General features: G+C 58.2%; 12 protein-coding genes across 12 annotated transcripts; 7 read left to right on the forward strand and 5 right to left on the reverse strand.

The window, feature by feature from the left end:
• Positions 1 to 2,193: 2,193 nt before the first annotated feature.
• BGZ61DRAFT_519743 (uncharacterized protein) lies at positions 2,194 to 3,163 on the reverse strand (the record flags this gene model as incomplete). The annotated part of the gene is made up of 2 exons (XM_046252416.1): positions 2,194 to 2,840; positions 2,891 to 3,163. 2 exons carry the CDS (start codon positions 3,161 to 3,163, stop codon positions 2,601 to 2,603), a joined length of 513 nt encoding a protein of 170 aa, XP_046102083.1. The 3' UTR covers positions 2,194 to 2,600.
• A 207-nt stretch (positions 3,164 to 3,370) lies between these two features.
• Positions 3,371 to 4,496, forward strand: BGZ61DRAFT_495805 (uncharacterized protein; the record flags this gene model as incomplete). Its single annotated transcript, XM_046250942.1, has 2 exons — positions 3,371 to 3,430; positions 3,507 to 4,496. 2 exons carry the CDS (start codon positions 3,371 to 3,373, stop codon positions 4,494 to 4,496), a joined length of 1,050 nt encoding a protein of 349 aa, XP_046102084.1.
• A 52-nt stretch (positions 4,497 to 4,548) lies between these two features.
• On the reverse strand, positions 4,549 to 5,579 carry BGZ61DRAFT_60478 (thioesterase superfamily protein). Its single transcript, XM_046256904.1, has 3 exons — positions 5,323 to 5,579; positions 5,062 to 5,112; positions 4,549 to 4,973 (listed from the first exon to the last, which is right to left on the reverse strand). Exons 1-3 carry the CDS (start codon positions 5,394 to 5,396, stop codon positions 4,601 to 4,603), a joined length of 498 nt encoding a protein of 165 aa, XP_046102085.1. The 5' UTR covers positions 5,397 to 5,579; the 3' UTR covers positions 4,549 to 4,600.
• A 1,212-nt stretch (positions 5,580 to 6,791) lies between these two features.
• Positions 6,792 to 8,168, forward strand: BGZ61DRAFT_357213 (pseudouridine synthase; the record flags this gene model as incomplete). Its single annotated transcript, XM_046240861.1, has 1 exon — positions 6,792 to 8,168. One exon carries the CDS (start codon positions 6,792 to 6,794, stop codon positions 8,166 to 8,168), a length of 1,377 nt encoding a protein of 458 aa, XP_046102086.1.
• A 547-nt stretch (positions 8,169 to 8,715) lies between these two features.
• On the forward strand, positions 8,716 to 9,455 carry BGZ61DRAFT_60508 (uncharacterized protein). Its single transcript, XM_046256905.1, has one exon. The coding sequence runs from the start codon at positions 8,806 to 8,808 to the stop codon at positions 9,340 to 9,342; it is 537 nt and encodes a 178-aa protein (XP_046102087.1). The 5' UTR covers positions 8,716 to 8,805; the 3' UTR covers positions 9,343 to 9,455.
• A 270-nt stretch (positions 9,456 to 9,725) lies between these two features.
• BGZ61DRAFT_455736 (uncharacterized protein) lies at positions 9,726 to 10,606 on the forward strand. The gene has a single exon (XM_046246423.1). The coding sequence runs from the start codon at positions 9,907 to 9,909 to the stop codon at positions 10,456 to 10,458; it is 552 nt and encodes a 183-aa protein (XP_046102088.1). The 5' UTR covers positions 9,726 to 9,906; the 3' UTR covers positions 10,459 to 10,606.
• On the reverse strand, positions 10,607 to 11,476 carry BGZ61DRAFT_455737 (uncharacterized protein). The gene has a single exon (XM_046246424.1). It carries the CDS (start codon positions 11,136 to 11,138, stop codon positions 10,797 to 10,799), a length of 342 nt encoding a protein of 113 aa, XP_046102089.1. The 5' UTR covers positions 11,139 to 11,476; the 3' UTR covers positions 10,607 to 10,796.
• On the reverse strand, positions 11,461 to 11,944 carry BGZ61DRAFT_455738 (uncharacterized protein). The gene has a single exon (XM_046246425.1). The coding sequence runs from the start codon at positions 11,863 to 11,865 to the stop codon at positions 11,557 to 11,559; it is 309 nt and encodes a 102-aa protein (XP_046102090.1). The 5' UTR covers positions 11,866 to 11,944; the 3' UTR covers positions 11,461 to 11,556.
• A 1,119-nt stretch (positions 11,945 to 13,063) lies between these two features.
• BGZ61DRAFT_550048 (uncharacterized protein) lies at positions 13,064 to 14,769 on the forward strand (the record flags this gene model as incomplete). The annotated part of the gene is made up of 3 exons (XM_046255452.1): positions 13,064 to 13,112; positions 13,276 to 13,926; positions 14,019 to 14,769. The coding sequence occupies 3 exons, from the start codon at positions 13,064 to 13,066 to the stop codon at positions 14,312 to 14,314; spliced, it is 996 nt and encodes a 331-aa protein (XP_046102091.1). The 3' UTR covers positions 14,315 to 14,769.
• Positions 14,770 to 18,206: 3,437 nt separating this feature from the next.
• Positions 18,207 to 19,748, forward strand: BGZ61DRAFT_455742 (uncharacterized protein). The gene has a single exon (XM_046246426.1). It carries the CDS (start codon positions 19,224 to 19,226, stop codon positions 19,734 to 19,736), a length of 513 nt encoding a protein of 170 aa, XP_046102092.1. The 5' UTR covers positions 18,207 to 19,223; the 3' UTR covers positions 19,737 to 19,748.
• Positions 19,749 to 20,155: 407 nt separating this feature from the next.
• On the reverse strand, positions 20,156 to 21,114 carry BGZ61DRAFT_60551 (uncharacterized protein). Its single transcript, XM_046256907.1, has one exon. The coding sequence runs from the start codon at positions 21,010 to 21,012 to the stop codon at positions 20,194 to 20,196; it is 819 nt and encodes a 272-aa protein (XP_046102093.1). The 5' UTR covers positions 21,013 to 21,114; the 3' UTR covers positions 20,156 to 20,193.
• Positions 21,115 to 21,789, forward strand: BGZ61DRAFT_60550 (uncharacterized protein). The gene has a single exon (XM_046256906.1). It carries the CDS (start codon positions 21,218 to 21,220, stop codon positions 21,728 to 21,730), a length of 513 nt encoding a protein of 170 aa, XP_046102094.1. The 5' UTR covers positions 21,115 to 21,217; the 3' UTR covers positions 21,731 to 21,789.
• The last annotated feature ends 1,152 nt before the right edge of the window (positions 21,790 to 22,941 follow it).

The following is a 22,941-nucleotide window of genomic DNA, read 5'->3' on the forward strand; positions in this document are numbered from 1 at the left end:
AGTGCGTGAGAGAGTGAGACGCCCGAGGCGATGGAAATTCCGAAGGAGGGAGTGAGCGAGTGGGCGAGTGAGTGAGGGTGGGATGGCATGGCCGGGGGTTGCCACAGAGGGGATTGAGTGATTGGGTGAAGGTATCGCATGGTTGGGCATCGTATGGCAAGGCTTGCGAGACATGGGTAGAGATGGATCAATGGAAGTGCGTCTCGTCTCGGTGGCATGATACGATGGATACAAGACACTACATAGTACACACCACGGACCGTCAGCCCCCATCTCAGTCTGCAGCACTGGGCCCTCGGAGTGCAGCATCTGCGACGGGATCTGGATCTGGATCTGTCCGATAGGTATGGAGGAATAGGTTGACATGCACAGAAGAATTAACTACGGGGCCGGCCATCCGGGGGGAGACCAGGAACCCCCGAGTTTGTCCAAGAAGATGGTGGTCGACACACCCGTCACCGAATGCGGATTTCCAGCGGGCGTCGTGATTGAATAGAAAATCCCTCGGCCGAGTTGGACGGCGGCAGCGGCGGCGGCGGCGGCGGCATCGATGAATCACTGCAGGGTCGGAGCGGCTATGCAGGCCATGTCGTTGTGACGGGCGGAAACAATATGTGAGGCTGTGATAAATACAAAAGGCGCGCAGTAGTGCCGCTCGCACGGTTGTCTCGTGCCTCTTTTTTTTGAGCCCGCGGGCCCGTATATGCACGATGCAGTGGCGGAGGAGCAGCAGTAGTTAAAACGCGGCAAGGGAGGATAGCTACAAGAAGGTACATTAATTAGTTGTAGCGAGTTTAGCTGGAAAAATACCCAGCGGCTTTCTGAGTCCTATTCACCTCAAGGTGCTTGGCCTGGGGTTAGTTACCGAGACTGCTGTTGGTGGATGGTCCCAACCTGGGGGCATTCCACGTTACCTGAGACATCTGGGCAACTGAACAGGGGCCAACACGCGTGTAGATCCCACCCAAGTGATATCTCCCTTTAACCCTGGTCAACGGGTTTTTTGCCACCTGGATTTTGCCCAGTCTTGGCTCGTTGTGTCTGCCATGTCATTTGAGTGACATGCATCATGTGCGAGAACAAGGACGACTTCGTCCGGGAGAAAACCATTAATTAAGATGTTGCGCAGTTGTCTGTCTCGTCCTCGAATATAACCCCGGATATGCCGTGGAGATGTATACTACCATGAAAGATGGATATGATGTCTTCCATTGCTTGAGTCATTAGTCGGTATAAGAGTCCCTTTCGACAGTATTCAGTTGGAAACACACCTCTGCCCACGCTATGCCCTCGTAGACCAGAGCAAGTAATGTCTAGTTCCCTGCAACTGCCATGACTTGGATCCTAAAGTCAACAGAAAATTCTCGAGCTTCTCTATAGGCACATGGTAAACATCTTTCTACACTTGCCCACCCTAGAGTTTTCTCGAATTGGGTCTCTCCACCCGCCAGCTATTTAGGCGGCTCGCATCTAACCGGCAACTTGCATTTGGGTTTGAAGCTAACGAGAACTGTGACAGTAGCTCCATGTTTCGACTATTCTCCGAGGATCGACGCCCATCGAATGCCTTGATTGACGAGGACCTGCATATGTTTTGCCTACGCCGCACCTTTCTTTTGGCCCACCGCTGTGGGCCATCTTGACAGCCCCAGAATACTACAAAGGTGAGTGTCTTTCCCGGGTGGAAGCATACGAGCACCACCCGGAAACGTTCTTCTTCCTATTGAAAGGCGAAGTTTGAAGCGAGCTGGCTCCGCATTCGCCATAAACATGGTAAATCTGTCCCGTCGCGTAACTGGAAAGTGCTTCGTTTGAAGTGGAGGCATCAGAGCTAGGAGACCCTGAACCGGATAATCAACTACGCGGCTAGGACGACCTGGTTGTTTGATTTCATACTCGGGAGCCTCCTGAATTCCAGGTATTTCGCTCCCAGAGAGGTAGCTGATTACTAGTAGGGGCTCGTCTCTTTTAGTGTTAAGGAAGTGGATGCCATGGGGCCTTCGCCAAGAAGAAGATAAAGGAGAAGGATAACAGACTTAGTGAAATTGGACTACGACAGGGCAATATGCCTAGATCATGACCTGAGACGATCGAGGCTCCGGAAGAGATCCTTGGCACAGTTGAGATTCTAGTCAAAGTATCGTGAATGGTTGAACTAGAAGATCCGTGGAGCGACACGTGGAGAAGGATAGGGGGAATTGCGTCAACTGTGGGTTTCGGCGCAGGGGCATCAGACGAAGCTAGGGGAGGGCGTCGTGCTATCAGACAGAAGGTGCTATGTACGTATCAAGCTCGATCTGAAGGCCACAGGTCCGTCACGGGCAGAAATGTTGGCCTGGATGGACATGGAGCGCGCACAAATGCGGACGCATGTTTGGCTTACTTCCCCTTTGGCCTTCTCCCGTATATGCACGATGCGGAAGAGCTGGAGTAAGAGGAGGAGGAAGCAAGGCATGCTCATACCTACAGTAGTGACACGGACTCTCATAGGTACATGGTGTACCAGAGCTAAGCAAGCAAGAAGAGGACAAGGCGAACATCCCCTGCTTCTCACATGGCCCCCAACCCCGCAAGGATCCTCCGATGCCACCCCCATCACATCACAACCATGCCCACGACGTGACATGCCCATACCCCTCCATCACTGGCACGTGGCATGTTGCCGGAACACCTCCGCGCGTGCAGAGGAAAAGAGGGCCGGGGGGCTCTGGGGCTAATGTGCGTCTTGGAGGGGGTCCGCAGGCATTGGCGCGGTCCGGCGCAGGATCAATCAAGGCTGAGGCAAGGGCGCGCAGGGCGGGCGCAATGCGCGCAGAGAGGGGTTCGGCGGATATCTGAGGCTGTCCGGGGTGGGTGGTTGGCTCCCATGTTGGCGCAGCATGCGATGTACATTGTGGTATTTCTCCGCGAAGATGGGGGGGGATGCGAGAGATGAGATGAGCAGAGCACCGCACGATCGGTCGGCGGAGACCGGAGCGCGGGGAGCGGGTGGGCCGCGGGGTGTCTCGCCCGACCCGAGACGCTTTGTCAGCTCCGGGCCGGGACGGTGGGGATCGGAGGGTTGGCCGTGTTCGGCCCCGAGAGGGCTTCTCAACCTCGCTTGGTTCGCCGCGGGTTGCACGAGCGGACGTGCCTCAACAGGATGCGCCGCTTCGTCTGCCATGACGTGTGTCGTCGCCGCTGTGATTTAGTGGAGTTGGGCTGGAGCCGGGCCGAGCAAGCCCCGCGTTTGCATCTTGGAGGAGGACCTGAACTTGATATGCCATTGAAAATCGCCATTTTATCATCTAGCCTCTCTCACTTACACCTTGAAATCAGCGACAGAACCTAACGGATATTATCACCACTCTTACCTTGCTTCTCAGCGACAATGGCTCCCCTCGGCGTAGCCCTCATCGGCGGTGGCATTTTTGCCAAGCAAGAGCACATGGTGCGTACAGCATCACCGGATATGCTTAGTGAAATACCGCAGAAATGGATGCTTACAGAATTTCACGATTTACCAGCCCGCCATTATGAAATGTGAATCCCTATCGCTCAAGGCCATCTACTCTCGCTCCCTCAAGTCCGCCCAAGACACCGCCGCTCTCTATACGAAGGGCGAAGCCGCCCCGGGCCTGTACTCGGCCGACGCGGACAAGGGAAACGACTACGCCAGCCTGCTCCTCCGAAAGGACGTCTACGCCGTCATCATCGCATTGCCCATCGTTAGCCAGCCCGAGTTCATCAAAGCCGCCCTCGCTGCCGGCAAGCACGTGCTGGCCGAGAAGCCACTCGCGCCGGACGTCAAGACGGGCCGGGAGCTCATCGACTACTACCGCAGCGTCTCGCAGGAGAACAAGGTCACCTTTTCCATCGCGGAGAACTATCGCTTCGTGCCGAGCTTTGTCTACGCTGCCGAGGAGGCAAGGAAACTGGGCAAGGTGAACCACTTTAGCGTCAAGAGCTTCCATCTCATGCGCCAGGACACCAAGTGGTACGGCACCGAGTGGCGGCGCAAGCCCGAGTATCAGGGCGGTTTCCTGCTGGACGGCGGCGTTCACCAGGCGGCAGCCACACGACTGCTGCTGGGCAGCGACGCGAAGCCGCAGGTGGTGCGAGCCGTGACCAGCCTGGTGCAGGCACACCTGCCACCCATCGACACGGTCAGCGCCATCATCAAGACGGCGTCCGGCGCCAACGGCACGTTTCAGCTGTCGTGCGGCTCGCAGCTGAGCGCGTTCGAGTGGGATCTGGGCTTCGAGGACGGCAGCGTCACGGTGCGCGGGGAGACGGTAACGGTCAAGCGCGTCGACGGCGAGGCGAGTGTCCGCGAGTTTGAGCGCACGAGCGGCGTGAGCGCCGAGGTCACGGCGTGGGCGGCGGGGCTGGTGCGCGGGACGCCCGACGAGCTGCAGGCGCCGGAGCAGGCGTTGGCGGACCTGGAGTTTTTGGAGAAGATGTTTGTCAGTGGCGAGCAGGACGGCGCGCCGCAGACGTATGAGCTGCAGTTGTAGACGAGGATGAGAGCATGGACGTCGTATAGGACGGGGGACTATATAATGATAATAAAATACACATGGTGTGCGGCTCAAAGGGTGCTTTTAGTTTCGTGTCTGATTCATAGCTTGGCCGGCCTTTTCTCCACCAGAGCTTTACCTTGGCCTGCATCGACACACAGCTTCTCAAGCCCCTGCCTCAAGGCATCTCCCATGCCGCTCTGCGCAGGCCTCCCTGTGGCACGGTCGACAAAGACGTGGACAAACTCACCCACGGCGCAGACGGCATCGACGCCACGCTCAAAGACGGCCACCTCGTAGGTGACGCTGGAGCGACCGAGCTTGTTGACGCGGAGGGCCAACTCCGCTACGGCCGGGTAGGCGATGGAGGCGAAGTAATCGGTGTGGGCGTGGACGGCTAGGCCGTACTGCGGCGAGGTTGGGGGGTCTAGGTTGCAGTGGGCAATGAGGTAGGAATTGACGACGGAGTCAAATCTGGCACGTCTGAGCTGGAGAGTTTCTTCTCGGGGTGCGCGGGAGTCTATTGTGTGACCCCGAGGATGCCCTCGAGCGTCCGACTTACAGAAAGCTATACACAGAGTTGTTCATGTGGTCATACATGTCATTGTCGTTCCTGCGGGGCAGTTAGAATGATTACAATTGCGGCTCCGTCGCCATCGTCACTATGATGATTGAATTCGTTAATCCGCAGTGCGGCGGTGACTTGGTGATACCAACAGCCAAGGGAGGCCAGAGGCTCGAACCTTACTGTCATCCAAAAGTCGGAGGGAGGGACGGAGGAACGGAAATAGGGCAATTCCGGCCCGGGGAGGCGGAAACTTACCATCGTGTGCGATAGTCCAGCAGGAAGCGATAATCTTGTCGCGTGCGGGCCTTGAGATCCTTGGTGGATGCCATCTCGGTTACAGGGACCAATTCGTCCAAATGTGATATTGGCCAACGCGCGTATCTCAGGCTTGCCTTCCTTGGGACGCGGTCTCGATCTGGGACCTGGGATCTGGATCTAGAGACAAGTCTTGCCAAGACGTTGGATGGCCAGAAATGGGCAGTGCAATTGGGTTGTTCGTTTGATTGTGCCGCTTTGGGAAAGTTTCCGCTCCCGGCAGCTCGGTTGAGGCCGTAATGAGATGCGATGAGTGAGATGTGACGGGTGATGAGTGGATGACGGGATGATGGACGAGGGGTGAGGATATCCAGAGAAGTATATGCTGTAGTTGTGTGGACCAGCTGGAGCTGGCTGGGTCGGACAAGATGAATAGCGGGGTTAGAGTTCCATTGATTTGCCTGCCCGGAAGCAAGAAGGAGGCACCACAAACACAAACATTGTGAGACGGCGGGATTTGTCTTTGAAGGGAATGAGACGGCTCTGGACGGGAATTCCGAGGTTCTGGATGCGGCCAGATCTTGGCTTGCCGAGGCTTCGCTTGGCCAAAGGCTGGCGGCTTCTCATTCGGGGGGTCCGTCTCCGCGCGTGCGGGGCTTGAAGGGGAGCAATAGGCGCACGCTTAGGGAGCTGTCAGGCGCCGTAGGGCTTGCGTCGTGCTGGAGGGCGCTGTGGCTTCTCCGCTGTGGAGGGTTAGCGGGCCCTGCTCCAGTGGAGGGCTGGGCAGTTAGGGGGTTTCAGGTTGCGAGATGCGAGATGCGAAAGGTACAGAACAGCCCTGGGATCTTGGCTGGGGCGCCCAAGGCGGGGTGTCGGTTCTTCCCGCCGAGGTGAGGTCGAGGCCAAGGGAAATTTCGCTTTCTGCCGCGCGCCACCGCCTGGATTTTGGCATCCCACTTCACACATCCCACATCCCACCATATTCGCACTCCCACAAGGGCGACGCTTGGCATCAACCACTTTTGTTTGCATGCCTTTCGGCCTCCCCAGAGCTTCTCGCGTCTGCTTTGGTTTGGGCCTAGGCTGCACCGTCTAGACTTGGTTCCTTTCCTTTGACTTCCGCCCAAGGGCCGCCGTGCTTTCCCTTCTGTCTCAGGCCCCGAGGAATGAGGGCTGCTGCTCGTCGCCTCGGCCCGTCCACGCCCATTCTCCACCGATCGAGATCTGTCCCGCGATTGAACCCTCTTTCTCGCACCAACTACAATAGTCGCAGCAACAGTTGCACTCGGACGATCGCCATGGCGTCGCCTCTTCTCGTAAGCTCGCCGTCCGCGCCCGAGGACGCTGCGATGGCTGAGTTCCAGGGCCTCGACGTTACGATTTTGGACCAGGCCGAGGGCAAAGGCGAGGGCCGTGCCAAACAAGAAGTTACCAAAGAGGAACGAGACATCAAGAGAACGGCCAGGCAAATGAACAAGCAAAACAAGAAGCAGAAATACCAGTATCCGCCGTCCGTCTCAGACCCCAATGTCCCGCTCATCACACCTATCGGCGACCCTTGGCCGCGACCATACCTCATCGAGGACGGACTGCGACGACTTGCTCCGTACCATTTCACCTACAATACCTTTTGCAAGGAACGATGGCGCAACCGGCCCCTGATAGACATATTCGAGGCTGAATTCCGCGACCGACCCCTCGCCTACTACCGCGATTCGATGGAGAAGGGCAGTATCTATGTCAACGGCAAGGCCGTCGGCCCTGACTATATTGTCCGGAACGGAGATCTCATCTCACACACCTTGCATCGTCATGAACCCCCCGTCTCGGCCGACCCCGTCGGAGTGATTCACGAGGACGACGACATGATTGTGATAAACAAGCCTGCCGGCGTACCGGTCCACCCTGCCGGCCGTTACAAGTTCAACTCAGTCATTGAGATCATGAAGGCGGAGAGGGGCCCACAGTTCCTGCCGTACCCTTGCAACCGCCTGGACCGTCTTACAAGCGGCATCATGTTCATCGCAAAGAATGTGCCCGCTGCTGAGGCCCTGGGTGTCAAGATCTTCCAGCGTACCGTCAGGAAGGAATACCTTGCCCGGGTTATGGGTAGGTTCCCAGATGGTGAGGTTGTGTGCAACCAACCTATCTTGCAAATATCCCCCAAGCTGGGGCTGAACCGGGTCCGTGCCAACGGCAAATCAGCCCGGACGGTTTTCAAGCGCTTGGCTTACTATCCACCCCCGGAAGACTCCGTCGCCGGTGAAGACGGACGTCCTAGAACGCCGGAGGAGCTCAAGGACGAGAAACACAGGCCCTGGGTGAAGAAGAGGGGTTATTCCATCGTCCGGTGTATGCCCGTCACCGGTCGGACTCATCAGTTGCGGGTGCATCTTCAGTACCTCGGTCACCCCATCCAAAACGACCCCATTTACGCCAACGGCCGGGTATGGGGCTTTGATCTCGGCGAAGACGATGCCGATGGGACCCAAAACACCGATGAGGACATCATTAGTCGGTTATCTCGGATGGGCAAGGAAGACGTAGCAGATGCCGTAGCGTATTACGACGATATGGTGGACAAGTATGAGAAGAGGAGGGCCGAGAAAATGACGGGCGAGCTCTGCGACGTTTGCGAGACGCCGCTGTACTCAGATCCCGGCGACCACGAGCTTTCGCTGTGGCTGCACAGCCTACGCTACGAGGATGCAGGCGGCAGCTGGGCCTATGTTAGTCCATTGCCGCAGTGGGCGCTCCCGCCAAAAGGCATGAGCGGGCCAACATCGGTTGGCGGGATGGAGGAGTTGGTGGAGGCGGTAAAGGACGAAAACCCGGAGATATCATGAAGTATTGCATCGCCGCCTGCAGCAGCGCCGTTGCCCTGCAGCGCCAACCACCCCACGAACCTGAACACCTGAGCTCGACCATGTCCTGTCCCGTCAAGAACCGCTCAACTGAAAAGCTTGCCGTATTTCGCTTGAAGCGTACCATGGAAACCGTTATCCAGGCCACCCAGTCCATCCTGTAATTACGCCATGGGTTACCTCTGAATGCCAATCCCCTGTAGGTATCGCGCATGCGAGGCAGGTGACGATTGTCCCATGGCCAAGTTGGTTAGCTGCGAAACGCACTTAGCAGTATTATCTCCTTGATGTCCTGGCCTCCCATCTCCCTTGCCCCATGTCGAGTCCAAGCAACAGTCAGCTGACTGGGGGACATGGTGGTGCGGACAAACGGCGGTTGTTCTGCAGTCCTAGACCGCGAATGGAGTTGAGCGGGTAATTGTGGCGTTGAATCCCACATCCCGCACGCGCGGTAATCTCGACATGCAGAAATACAGTTGACCAAGCCATGCTAGGGATGAAGCACGTACGCAGTATGCAGCGCCAGATGGAGTAGCGGAAGAGCCGTGAATGGCCGTTATGGAGCATTGGAACTGGGGAATGGGCTGCACGGGCTTCCTAGTCAACGACCGTGTCCCGCATGTTCCAAGCAAGGGCCGCATGCTTCCAAGGTTCTGAGGTTCCAAGGTTCCAAGGGCCGCATGTTCTAGGACGGCTCCGAAGAGGCGCATCAAGGCGCCTTGTCCGCGGCCAACACAAAGTAACGGTGTCCCAACTGAGCCCACGAATCTGCGACAAAGGCGACAAGAGGCAAGGAGGCGTCGCGCTTCGCGGACACGGGATCAGCCTCCGGGAACACATTTCCCACTGTCCCAGGCACTGGGGCCAGAACCGCACCCTCCAGGCGATGGGCGGTCCACGATCCAGTCTAGAACGGGTCTCGCGCGGCGGCGAAGCATTCCATCCCAAAGCACCAGGGGCGCGGCCCGACCGTGGAGCGGAGGACGGATCACGATGGACTGGGATGGGCCCAAAAGACGGACTCGCGATGGACCAGGAAAGCAGGAGACCAAGATACGAAAAAGGCCTGGAGCGGTGGACCACCCGAGAACCGGACGTGTTTACGGCGGCGGTCGACTGCCTTGGCCATGTGTGTTGTTGGCTGTTAGTTGTTTGAAGGCTCGAGACGGGACGCTCTAGACTGTCCGGATAAACCAAGTGCACCCGTCTTGCTCAGCACTTGTTATCTCGAAGGCAGGGCCTGCATTGGCGCGAATTGGTCATGGCCTGCTCTGACATTGCATGGCCTCAGCATCTCAAGAAGGAATTGTTGCGAGTGACATGGGTAGAGGGTGGCCTTTGTCGGCATGTTAATTCTCTCATAGGCGGATTCTCACATCAATCACATCACAGCACAGAAGCTCACAGACCCCCAAATTTCAAGATGCAAGAACGGGCATCCAGAGGAGAGGAGAGGAGAGGAGAGCCATGGGTGTACGTACGTAAACACGGGCAGGGGGAGAGGATGAGGGGCAGGCAGGGGGAATGGAATTGTGGCGGGCGATCATGAGCTCCGCGGAGCAGGCGCCTGGTAGGTTTTTTTTCCTGGGGTAGTTCAGTTGGTTTTGCTTTTTCCTTCCCTCTTCCCACTTCGGCTCCACGGAACACGCCCCCATGCTTCCTCGTCAACGGCAGCCATCTCAGAGGTGTTACCAACTCCCTGGGACAACCTTCTGTTCACATGCCGCAGCGGGACGGCACAGCGCAGCAGAGCAGCCAGCGGCAGTGGCAGGGGCAGTGGCAGTTGACCCACGGCACAGCAGCAGACTACCTCCCTCCCTCCCGTCTTTTCTCCCCCTCTCTCCCTTATCAGTTGGCTGTGCGGGAACGGGAGAAAGGGAAGAAGCAGACGTGGAACCCATCCATCCATCGCATCCCACCTCCGATCGCATCCCCCGTCCTCCATCCTCCATCCTCCCCCCATCTACGTAGTTACCCCCGCGAACGACTAGGGACGGGGAACAAGACGGAGCACGACGCCCAGCTCGAGGGTCGCATTGAGATGGGCATGGGCATTAACCACGTGTGGAGCACCGGCAGCCATGCGAGCGGAGCGGAGCAGGCGAGACCGGAGGAGGCGAGAGCAGAGCGGGATACCGTAACAGAAGCAGGAGCAGCATTAGCAATCACCGAAGCCAAACCAGAAGCCGAAGCCGAAGCCGATGCACAGAAGCCGAACGTGGCAGTGGAAGCCGACGTGGAAGTGGAAGAAGAAGAGAAGCAGAAACAGTAGCTCGCCCCCAAGGCAAGCCTCGTTCGCTGGGCTTGTTTCTGGGTGCGGCGAGGCTTTCCTCCATCTCCTCACTGGACCGGTGACGCCATCACCCACCATCGCCCACGCGCCGAAGGAAGCCTGCGTGGAAGACTACAGATTGTCCATAGATTGTCCACAGATTGTCCACAGATTGTCCGGACACTACAACTCTATTAGCCCGAGACCATGAGCTATTGCGTGCGGTGCCGCACGATGCCGGCCGCACGATGCTCAGACCCAGTTGCCACGCGCGGGCGGCTGGTCCATCCATCGACTCCGGATTCGTCGGCTGCATGTCGCTGACCGCGCGATCGTTATCAGCACCGCAAGTGACAAGTAGCGGACTGCACAGCGGGCGGCGAAGGCATCGGCGCGCACGACAGACGGAGCATCATCGCGCGGCCATGTTGACCATGGCGAGCGGAGGGTTCCAGGGGTGTGCCTGGATCTAGAGAATACCACCAGAGCCACCAGAGAGGTAGGTCGATACGATGCGGGCTGGATGTATCAGCAATTGGGCCTTGCTGCCTGGTTCTGAGTTGCTCGCTCGTCTGGCGGGACATCCGAAGACGGGATGCCATGGGATTCCGCATGAGAACGAGCGACATGTATGATGATGTATGCTGTATGCTGTATGCTGTATGCGACAACATGAACATGTGCTGCCATTGTCCGGGCGTCGGGTTGGAGACCGAAGTCCGGCCAAGAACCCTTCGATTCGTAGGATCTGGCTCCGACACTCACACTCAATCTCGTTGCCTGCCTCATCTCTCCCGCAGTTCGGTCACATCGCCATGGCTACTGGACGTAGTATGCTCTCAGAGGGTTGTCCTCTACTAGCTGGCTCGCTGCAGCCCCTCCCCTTGTCCCTGGCGTGCGCGCCCCCCCGTCGTCTTCTCCCTTCACTCCTCCACTCCCTCACGCCCACGCCAGCCAAGCGTCTTCGCAGCTAGTCGATGCAGAAGCCACCACTGCAGCCACGGTCCCTCAAGGCAACATGCGCGCCGGATATCGGCTAGTCATACTGCAAGCGGCAAAAGGTCAAAGTTTATTCTTGCAGGCGGAAGGGATCAAGGGTCACTGGAACAAAATCCGAGCTTCTGCCTCTCCCCCAGCTGGACTTTTCCGTTCGGGGCGCCTGTTGGGAGGTGAGAGGAGGGTTGACATGGATTGCCCAGGGCTAGGCTGAGGCGCGCACCCAGGGTGTCCCTTCGTACATAGCACGTCCTGGGCGTGTGCGTCGGTCCAGGGCCAGGCCGCATCTGAGACATGCACGCCCCGGGAGGTGGCTCGAGGGAGGGGAGGAGGAGAAAGGACACCAGGCGACGGGCATAGCAGAAGGGACGCCATTGCCCGTGCCCCTGCTCCACCACTGACATGTGCCATCTGATGCGGGCCCAGGAGGCAAAAGACGCGGCGAGAACGAGAGGGAAGGAAAGGGGTCGAGCGAGAGCGAGAGGAGAAGGTGGAGGACGCTGAGGTCGCATAGTGGCCGCAGAGGAGGAGGAGGAAGAGGAGGAGAATAATATGGTGTTGGCTACCCACCCGCCAACCTGCATATCACCGCTCGTCGGTGACAGCAACAGGAACACGACAGGACAAGACCTCGTCCGGCAACAGCAGAAACAAAGGTCCGTGGACTGTGGGCCGCAGGGTCCTGCTCTGCTCTGCTCTACTCTGCTCTGCTTCTGGGGGTCATAGACACTCCATTGGGGATGCTATGCTGATTGCCCATTGCTATCCATACGTCCAGATGTCCTAGACGTCCAGGCCGTACGCCCTTCAATCGCCATACGCCCATGCGTCCGTCCATCCATCCATCATCCACCCCATCCATGCCCGGAATACGCCAGCCAGCAGGACGCCGGCCAGCAATACGCCAACCCACGACGGGGGCATGGCAATGGTACCTCGCGCGCTCTCTCTCTCTCTCTCTCTCGCTGGGGGCAAGGCGGCAGGGGGAGTGCCGCCATCTTAGTCCGTCTTTGCCTGTCGCTTCGTCCGCCGGGCTTGATCCGGGAAACAGGATGAGGAATCCACTCAAGCCACCCCCGAACCTTGCACGCATGGGATGCGAGGATGGGAGGGTCTCCTTCTGGGGGGTCTTCTAGACTAGCCTACAACGTACTCCGACGTAGTCTCGACGTCTCGTCCGCCAGTACCTCCAAGTACCCACGCCTTACCCTGGCGCCCCTCCCCCCCTCCCACCCCGGTTGGCGGCGCATCCAGGGCTTCCAGGGTCCCTCTCGCTGCCAGAGCAAGTCTTCGATGGACCATGTCCCAGATGGTCCAAGAGGGTCCAAGGAGGGTCGCGGTCGAGGCTCCGAAATGCTATATCTTGGACGCACCCCGGTCTGCCCAGCGTAGCCCGTCGATCAGCTAGACAAGCCGATCGCCATGCAACTCTTGCTTTGAACGACTGAAAGACTGCTCCACCCTCGCCGTGTACCCTGCCTGCATCTATATACATACTGCTGCTTGGGACGACGACCCTGACCATCAACGTCCCTCCACCTTTGCATTGTCGACCGACCACAGACCTGACCTCCAGACTCCTTCGAATCACACATCCACAGCATTCATGATGGTGCGATCATCTTCAGCGGAGCCTGCCAAGGCTACCAAGCGAAAGGGTAAGTCGTTGCTTTTCCTCTCTTACATTGTGCAATGGACCCTGTGCCATTGTCTTTGCTTTTTTACCTGTCATTCTGCAGGCTGGCCGATCCCGGGCTTGCCTCATCCGGCAATGTCATGATGGGGTCAATTTTTTTTTTCTAACATCTCTCAACGCAACAGGCACCCGCAGTGTCTCTACCCTTACTCCTTCACAGCTCGCGCGCAAGCGGGCCAACGACCGAGAGGCGCAGAGGGCAATCCGGGCCCGGACCAAGGAGCACATTGAGCGACTGGAGCGCGAGTTGGAGGACCTCAAGAGCAAGCAGAGCCGCGACCAGACCGTCCAGGAGCTGCTGCGACGCAACAAGGCCCTCGAGGATGAGCTGTCGCGGCTGAAGGAGAACATGGGCGTCTCGATGACCTCGTCGCCCTACTCCACACCAGGTATTTACAGCCGCCCAACAGCTGGTGCCTTACAGACGTTGACCATGGTGCGAACAGTCTATGATGATAGCCTCAGCACCGGCAGCGGCGCTATGCCCAGTCCCAGGGCATCGCCGTTCCCCTCTGGCGACTACGGCTCGCTCCCCGACTATGGCCAGCAATACGTTCCCCTCCCCAACAACTGTGAATCGTGGGCCAACACCGTCCCCGTGCCGTCCAACGTCTCCAGCCCTTCCTCGTCGGCCGACACTGACGGCTACGGCGCGGGCTACATCCCTACCAGCGTGCCGACGTCGATGCTCCCCTCTAACAACACCAGCACCAGCAGCATTAGCGCGGTGGGCCACAAGGACATTAAGATGGAGTACGAGGATGTGGATCACCACGGTATGAAGCCCCGCGGCGTGGGAGAGAGCCGGAAGCCCCAGGACGAGGCTAACTTTGACTACGCAGACGCTGGATTCCGCCTCGCCAACCAGTCCATGCAGGGCGCGCCCAATCCTTACATGGCGCAGCAGCAGCAGCAGCAGCAGCAGCAGCAGCCGGCGTGGAACATGTACCCGGCCGTCTACTACCCGCAGGCGCAGTCCTCGGTCCATTGAAGCCAGGCGTAGGCGGCTCGTCATCCTGGCAAGCGCTCGTCATGAGGACAGCGTCTGCGAGCCGCATTGACGAGCCGCCTGTCGGCTTTATAGGACTGGCGCCGACTCTCACACACAGAGTCGATTCACCAGATATCAAGCCCTATCCGGATTCACGCCCGGATAACCCCTAAGACGGCAGCTATGAGGACGACTCGGCCACCCCTTTCTGGATTTCCTGGATACTGAGGAATGGGGCGCATTGCAGCGTATGCGCCGTTACAGACGCGCGGCCGGTTGGTGCAACTGCATGCGCTCCTCGCGGCAGCTCACGACTATACGACCTGCATCTCCAAGGGGTCGACCTCGTCCAATGGAGCTGCCACACACACCATTTCCAACTCCCAGACTTCTACGCCACATACGAGTATCCGGCGGGTCTGCTCGGAAGGGCTGCGGCTCGTCTTGACTGGCCCGGCGCGACTCCTCCGCTGGCGTTGGCGCGCCGCCTGACGGGCTGTCGATAGACCACCGCGGACCGGTCACAGACCATCCGGACTATGGTCGGGTATACCAAGTGGCCTTGCTGTTTCTTTGGAGCAGACCACTTGGCACTCGTGGCTTCAAGTGATGGACGCCTGAGCGCGGCGCTACCCCGAACTTCGTGGTCTGGTGGATCTCCAAGTCCAAGATTAATCTCGATCCTGGATGGGGCCTACCAACACCCAAGAGCTACTCTCGCTTCCCCATGTCCTGACTCCATACTACTACAGCCCACGCAAGGATGAATCTTCTCCCTCCCTCAGCCCTGGACCACGCTACTCTACTGCCACGCTACTCTCCTCCACCTACTGCCACTACTACTACCACTACTACTACCACCACCACCACCACTACCTACCACTACTACTATCACTACTACCGCCACACTACCATCGCTCCTCCTCTTGTCACATACTGGCCTGCCCTACTGGATAATAACGGACTGACTTACCTTCGCCGTCGAGACTTTGTGGGAGAACACGGCACCACACTGTCGTCCAAGGAGGCAGGACCTTCAACCTCCATAACTTTTTAACTCGTATGATACATGGATACATATTGGGGAGACACACGATATACCCTAACCTTTCAAAAACACGCCCAAAAAAACACGATGCTTAACTGAAGCACCATCAAACAAAACTCCCGAAAAATAGGACCTGCTGGGACACGAACGAATCATTAGACGGGCAACGTTTCTTCACAGCGTCACTACATAGTATTTGCTTCACATGTTGTCTTTGGTATTCTGGAGTTCTTTTGATGACTGGCGCGGTTTCCGGCGGTGGGAGGGAACTTGGGAAGGGCTACCGGGAAACGGGGTGGGAAATTGGCGACAAACGGGGGTTTAGAGAAATGAAACGAAATCTACCTACCTACCTTACGGCTGCTGTATGTCTAGACACATCTTTTGTTTTCGGTTTGGCCTATTTTGATAGTTGGAGCACGGAATGAATGACTTCTACAAATGACATGACTGGATTAGAACCAATAGACTGTGCTGTGATTACAATTTCCACTCCTTGTCAAAAGACTGTCACTGTCTGACACTTCCAATTCCATGTCGATGGTCGTCTGTCGACTAGACCGGGGTGGGCATTGTGTTGTTGTCGTCCTGACTCCACTGATTCGCAAGACCCCTTCGCCCCATGTTCCTTGCCCCTTGTGCCCCATACCTACCCATGTTCCATGTTCCATGCTCCATTGCTCCACGCTCCACGCGCAATGCTCCTTGCTCCACGCGCTGTAGCTCCATCCATACCGGAGTGGATCGAAGACGTTGGGGGAAGAGCGGTTTGAGCGTCCTCGGGCCCCCCCCTCCAAGGCTCCAACCCACTCACACGCCTCCGTGTTGACCATTGTCAACTCGCTGATCCTCGCCGCCTGCATCCCAGACGTCGCCGGGCCCAGCGCCGGCGCGGCTTCGCCACGCGTGGCACCAACCCAGCGTGCCTGGTAGCGTGACTAGGTGCGGGCCAGGGTCATCAAGAGGAGGAGTTGAGAGTCCCGCTTGGGCCCAAAGGGCTTTGGCGTTGCCCTTGCGCACACGGCTTCCGGCAGGAAACGGGCAAAAGACTGAAGAGCGTGAGAGTGTGAGAGAGACAGCGTGCGACGTCCTGCGAGTGCCTGAGCGTGTCTGGCCGTATTGCGTGACGGATGGGTTGAACCGGCGCCGGCACGCCGTTTCCCGTCTTTACGTCGTTACGTGAGAGCATGGCAGAGGCTATCTCGAACGAGCTAAGCTGGCAACTAAGCTTACAGCATCCTGTCCCGGGAGGTCTAGGGAGCGCAAAGATCGGAGACTGGACCGGGTACGTGGGAGAGAGATGGCAGCGACAGCGGCCTCACACGCACCCTTTGGGGGAGGGACAGCAACCTCTTCCATAGCGTGCCTAGACTTTGAGAAACAGGGGGGGATGAGCACGCGACGAGCACGAGGACGAGCTGAACCTGCGCGTGGCAACGGGCCAAGAGGCGATGGGGACTTGGGGAGGTGGAAACGATGACGACCGTTTGCGTGATCTGGCTGCGAGCCAAGGAGCCAAGGAGCCAAAGCATCACCACAAACCACAGACCACAGACCACAGACCTCTTCAGCTCATACCGCTTGGGCCGGAGTTAAAGAGCTAGCCGTCCAGATTGCCAGATTACACTGCAGTACATGGCTACAAACTTGGACGATTGGACGACTGAACAACCCAGGCAAATAAAAAATCAAGGTTGCAACATAATCATAATCTACAAGGGCGCAATGGCCGCCGGCTTGCTTGCCAATGTCCAGCAAAAGTCCGCCGTCTTGGCGCGCATTTTCCACATTTTCCTACTGCGCACGACGAGGCCATGTGGGCCGGCAGGCAAAAGGCGAGCGCTGAATCATGGTACGTAATGTGTGCAGAAGTGTCACTGTGTGGGTTGACCGTTTTTCCAGTGACATTTCGCCCCGCGTGGTTGCAGGGCCAGGCCCAGATGGAGGCCAGAGAGAGTCCATACAGAGTAGAGAGTCCAGAGAGGGTCCAGCATGAGGTTGAGCTAGGGATGGAGTGTGTGTGAGTGAGTGTGTGAGCTCTCCCTGTGTGTCTGTGTGTCTGCGTCTGTCTACCCACGACGCCGCAGCTTCTGTGTACGAATATGACATGTCTTGACCGACGATTCATTGTCTCAACACTGACCGCATCTTTGTCTTTTTGAGAACTCCGTAGCTTCGGTGTTGGCTCCGTAGCGGCCGCCCGAAACGGCCAAGGATGCAGCCATCCGGAACGGGCGAGATAGCCGGACTGCGGGCATCGAGTGAAAGATAGATGGGCGTACGGCGAGAGGTGCTTTTTGCGAACCCGACGATGTTCTGCCCGTCGGTCCGTCTGCGATCTTGAAGAAGGCAGGATACGCGCCGTTAGAGTGTAGGGCTAAGGCAGGATGAAGGGGGTAGAGAGGACACTCGCACATAGGCTCACAGTCACTCACTGGCTCACATGTGCGTACGAGGGTTGAGCGACTTTCGGCTTCGGGTGTGTGCATGTGTGAGTGAGAGTGTGTGTGAGGCATAACCACCTACTAGAAGCCTTCCACTGGGAGCAAAAAACGTGGCTTGCAGGAGCGCACGCGCAAGCCATCAGGTACACCGCACATCACGGGCGGCTCTCGTCCAGGGCTAGGAAAGCTAGAAAGATACTGGAAGAGTTAGAGAAGAGCGGCCCAATGCAAGAATGCAGAATGCAGGCCCGGCTGCTGCAGTGTGGCTGTCATGGCCAGCGACTACGGTGCACTCAAACGCTCGACTCTGTTTTAGTGTGTATGCGTGTGTGTCTCCGCGCGTGTTACCGTTGCAAGTCGAACCTTACAGAGGGGGGGCGTGGTGGATGTTTTGTTCAGCGCGGTCCGGTCTCAGTGGTGCATGTGCGAGGCAAAAGTGTGTGTGGGAGAGAGTGTGTGTGTATATAGATAGAAGGAGAAGGTGTCTGGGCAGCAGGATGAGAGTTTGGCGCTAGAAGGTTGGCGATGCTTCTGTCACTTCCACGACGACGTCGTGCATGAGGCCATCGACCCCGGAGCATGAGAGCATGAGGCTTGCGAGATGCTGTTGGTCGCTGGGGGCGGTGACGTGCGCGACACTGAGACACTGAGACACTGAGCCGCTGCGAACGCTGAGACACGGGGAGCGAGCGTGGTTTTTCCTGCGTCGTCCATGCCGGTCCAAGCCGCCATACCGCCATGCCGCCAACTCCGAGAGATGGTCGGTCCCTGGACGGGCCAAGTAACGCCATGGTATCGGGTGTGCATGTGTCGCGTGTAACGAATGTATCCAATGTATGCCAATGTATCGAAAGTATGCTCAAGTATTGTCTCTATTACCACCACACTTTACTAAACTCCTCTCTATCGGTCTCTCCCACACACACACGCAAATCCCGGAATCCCGACATCCACGCGTAATTGAAGGCACACAGACGCACACTCTCTTCGCCCCCGTCCCCCGTCTTGACATCACAGCTCCGATGCAAGCAAGTTCTTTCGGCCCTTTGCCCTTTTTGCCCGACGTCAACGTGGACGACACGTTGGGCCGAAGCTCGGGAAGAAAAAGAAAAAAGAAAGGAAAAAAGGTGGTTGGGGTGGGCCCGGAACGGAAGGGGGGAGTGTGCATCATCTCGCACTTACATGGCCATGGCATGCAGCGAAGCCAACGCCCCCAGTATGAGTTGTAAGACAAGTAGGAACACGCAGGACACGCAGGACACGCAGGGAGCAACAAAAAGACCGCCAAATGTCGATCATCGGGCGGACCTAGTGATGATGATGCTGATGATGATGATAATGGGCCCTAAGTCCAAGGGAAGCAAAGGATAAGTACTGCGTAGGACCAGAAACTACCACAAGGGGCGCTCCATCGCTGCGCAGGATCGAAGATGGGATCTGCTACAAGGAACGACTTGGGATGATCCCTGGGATGCACAGCAGGGGAGCGGGGACCCTGACGGGGATGACGCCCCAGGGCGGGTTAGCCGGTTTCTTCAGCGAGCTGCCACAGACGGCGCAAGGCGTGGCTTGCAGGGATGTCTACCGGGGATGCGGTCGATCAGCGCGCTAGCAAGGCCCCTGGGGATTGGAGCAGAAAGGCGGAAATCCCTTGATCCTGGAGCGTTGGAGCGCTGGAGGCTGCCTTTGTTCCAACCTCCAGGGCCTTTCTTCCAGGGCCCTTCTTCCAGGCCCCTCCAGCGCCGCCCCAGGTCGGTGAGGTGGCGTCCCTTAGGGGGGGACCCTGTGGCCCAGCGGTGGCCAGCCCCTAGAGCCAGCCCCAAAGTCGGTCGGTCGGTCGCCATGCTCTCTCTCTCCCCCAGTCGCCGAACCGTCCGCAATCAGTTGGCTTCCTTCGCCCCCAATCTCGCAGGCCCTCTCTTTCAGCCATCGGAGCCAGGGGAGCCCGCCAGCCCGGGGGGGCTCCCCTACGCCGGCAGGCATTCTTTTTCAGCTGCAAGCCCGTGCCAGGGCCGACGTTGCTGGATCTGGACGAAGACACGGCACACGCGTGACGGTGGCGGCCATACAGATCCCGATTCTGCCATGTCAAATGTTCGGTGACCAGCGCCCCCCCCCCCCCTTGGCCTCTTTCGGGACGCTGCCGAATGGGGAAACAAAATAGACAACATCGCAGAGATAGCGAATGCTGTGTGGAAGCCGTGGAAGCTGTGTGGACGACGCACTGCTGGAGGCGGGCGCCGGGGAACTCAGCGTAGGCGGCCGACGGCATGGCATGGGGGAACAAGGCGAGAGGAGCCAAGACACGACCCGAGTTCCCAAATGCCGGGGGCCCAAGACGCTTCCCCGAGAAGCATGGCAGATGCATGGCCGTCATCCATCCATCGCGTCGCCTCGTGGGGCCACTGACGGATGGCGACAGCGTGGAGAATTCCGTTCGTCTGTCATGGATATTGGCAATGACATCGGCAGCCCCCCCAACCCTCCCTACGCTTCCAACTTCCCCCTCCTCCAATCCGTCTCCCCTCCCCCCGAACCCCCTGGAACCTTGACATTGGACCTAGAAGCCCTTGACCTTGCACCTTGGACCCTCAGAAACGCAATACCTGTAACGTAAAGACACCCAAATTTGACTTTCCAGCCCAGCTCCAGCTTCCCATGGCGATCCGCACACGCCCTCCCATCGGGCACGTGGCGGATGGGCCGCTGCTGCAAGCCACCGAGCAGCGAGATTCGCCAGAACAATCGACGGCCCTCGAACTAGAAGAACCGCGCTTCCCTGTCTCGCCTCGAGCGGATTGCCATGTGGATGACACGCACACATACACACCTTCGCAAGTCCCCTCATCCCTACTAATGCCTCTGGGCTTGGGTTGCAAGCAAGATGCAAGCAGAGCACGCGGCGGCGACGCACGAGAGCGGCGGTCAGAGCTTTGGCCTCAATTCCCTCGTGCTCACCCCATCCATCCATTCGTCCATCGTCACATCGCCATTGGGGAAGGGGAAAAGATGTTCGCAAGGGCCAAGCACCAACCTGTGACGTTTCGGTGGGCGGGAGAGACACCGAACTGACGCACATGCATGCGCGTGTCTCGGCGCTGAGGGTTGAGGCGAGAAGGCGGTCGGTCGAACCAAAGAAGAAGGAAAAGAAGGGTGTGTCGGCAGTGGATGTGCCCGAGTATATCTGATGTATCACAAAGTCGCTTCGCTCGCTTCCAGAGCCGCTCGATACTTGTTCCAATGCGACCATACCCGGCTCCGCGTAGTCACTGGTTTTGTGGCTTGCCCGCACATTGCTTCCACGCCTTCTTCCATAGTTAACCGCAAATGTAACCCCAAGGATCTCCAACGGGGCAAAGGCGACACACAACGATGTCATTCCCAAGAACCACGCCGCTGGTTCTTGTGCAACCGTCCTTTTTCCCCCCCGTTCGTGCCCACCCCCTCTTTCAGCCGCCCCGCGGCCGCCAACCTTCCTTGGCCAGCGGTCCACGTTGACGGGTCCCCCTCTCCGAAGCCACGTTCGGGGTGTCGGGCTTACCTGCGAGGGACGATCCAGGGGGGCGAGAAGGGAGGGGGGATGGATGGCTGTGGTGTTTTTCTCGTGTTGTTGTTGGAGTTGGAGTTCTATGCGTACATCGTGGGCCCTTGGGGTAAAAAACCTCCAAGTCGAAAAAGCACACCACCCTAATAGCCCTAAAACTCCAAATAACCTCCAACGCGGACGGAAGCAATCTGACCCGGCTCTGCCTTGTGGGACGTGCCAAGGTGGAAATCAGATTCCGGAAAGCCGGGAAGGGAACTGGGTTGCCAGACCAAAGATCCATCCACCCATCAATGGAATCCTCCGAGCGCTTGCTTCGCGAGCGTCCAGTGCGGAGTCTCGTGGAGGAGACACTCCCAAGGCTAGGTTGGGTCCATGGCAGCTAGCCCTTCGACAGACCAGGCGGACCGCATGGTTTCGCTCGTGGAACGGCGGTCATCAACCCCCCCAAGTCGTCGTCGATCAATCAAGTCCGGTCAACGTCTGGCCGTGGACGTTGCCGCCGCCGCTATTCGCTGCGCATGCATGTCACTTCAGCTCCAAAACGCCTTAGGAGTTCTGTTAGCGTTTGAGGAGAGTCGTCGATGGGTTGTACGGACGGAGTCCTCCGTTCACGTAGCATTGCGTAGGTAGCATCATAATAGCATGAGGACGCAGTCAGGCAGGCCGCAGTCAGGCAGACAGCTGGCCGCTCTTCGAGACGTCGTTAGCATCAGGGACAAGGGTTCCGTCGTCCCAGCCCCTCCGAACACGGGACACGGCGCAGCATGTTGTGGCGCCTAGGCCACCGCCGTCGTGGTTTGGAATGAGACAGCGCAGGGCCAGTCGGAATGCCGTTTGTGCTGGAAGGGTAATTTCTTTATCCTTGGTTTCTGCACTTGCATATTGTTAATGACAGCACGGGAGGCTTGGCAATGCCGCCTGGTTTAGCAGCGGAAATCGGACGGCGCCGCAGACGACACAACACAATCGACACATAATCGACACAGACGATGTCTGCCGCGGCCTTCTTGTCTAGGCCTAGCCCCGTCTCGCCGTGTCTCATCCCCCGCGAGGACGGACGGCTGAGGTGGTGGGAAGCTGGGCGGACGCCCGCGGCCGGCATCCCCATCCCGGGCTCCAGGGCGGTTCTGTCTGGCCCTCTGGCTTGGTCCCCTGGACCTGAAGCCTGCCTGGCCCTAGGCATCATCATGGCAAAGTATGGGCGGTGTAGTTGGGCGGTACTGCGCAGCACGGGCTGCGTGCGTATGGTTGCATCACACACGCTTCTATGCAGCCTAATCCGGGTCGGCACAAAGTATGTCATCGCATCTGCTCGGACATCTCTCCCGCGGTTCGAGAACCGTCAGGCCACGCGCTCTCGTTACATCTTCGGAAATGCATCGGAAACCCGGGTGTCGGTCATCATGGCCTCATCCAACAAGGTTTCAACATTGTCGAATAGGTCGGATCGGATTTAACATTGCGCATGTCGTTGGCCTCCCACCACCGAGATCGTCCTGAGGCCGCCCCCCTCCCCCTCTTTGCCACGAATCCCGGTTGCATCATCTCGTAACTTTGCTTTTTTGGCCCGCTCGTGGGCGATGCAATGTCTCCGTTGCTCCCTTGCTCCCTTGCCCGCCCACTTCCCGCATGAACTGGTGGGACCACAACGCTCGGCGTCTTCACCGCAGCCCCGTAGGTAGCCCGCGCGTAGCCCGCACGTCACCCGCGCCCAAGCCGCGAGCGCAAGTGGGGTTTTTGCGGCCGCTGCGTCTCGGGACC

Source organism: Ilyonectria robusta (genome assembly GCF_021365365.1).
Source record: "Ilyonectria robusta strain PMI_751 chromosome Unknown BGZ61scaffold_15, whole genome shotgun sequence".
Classification (NCBI taxonomy): domain Eukaryota; kingdom Fungi; phylum Ascomycota; class Sordariomycetes; order Hypocreales; family Nectriaceae; genus Ilyonectria; species Ilyonectria robusta.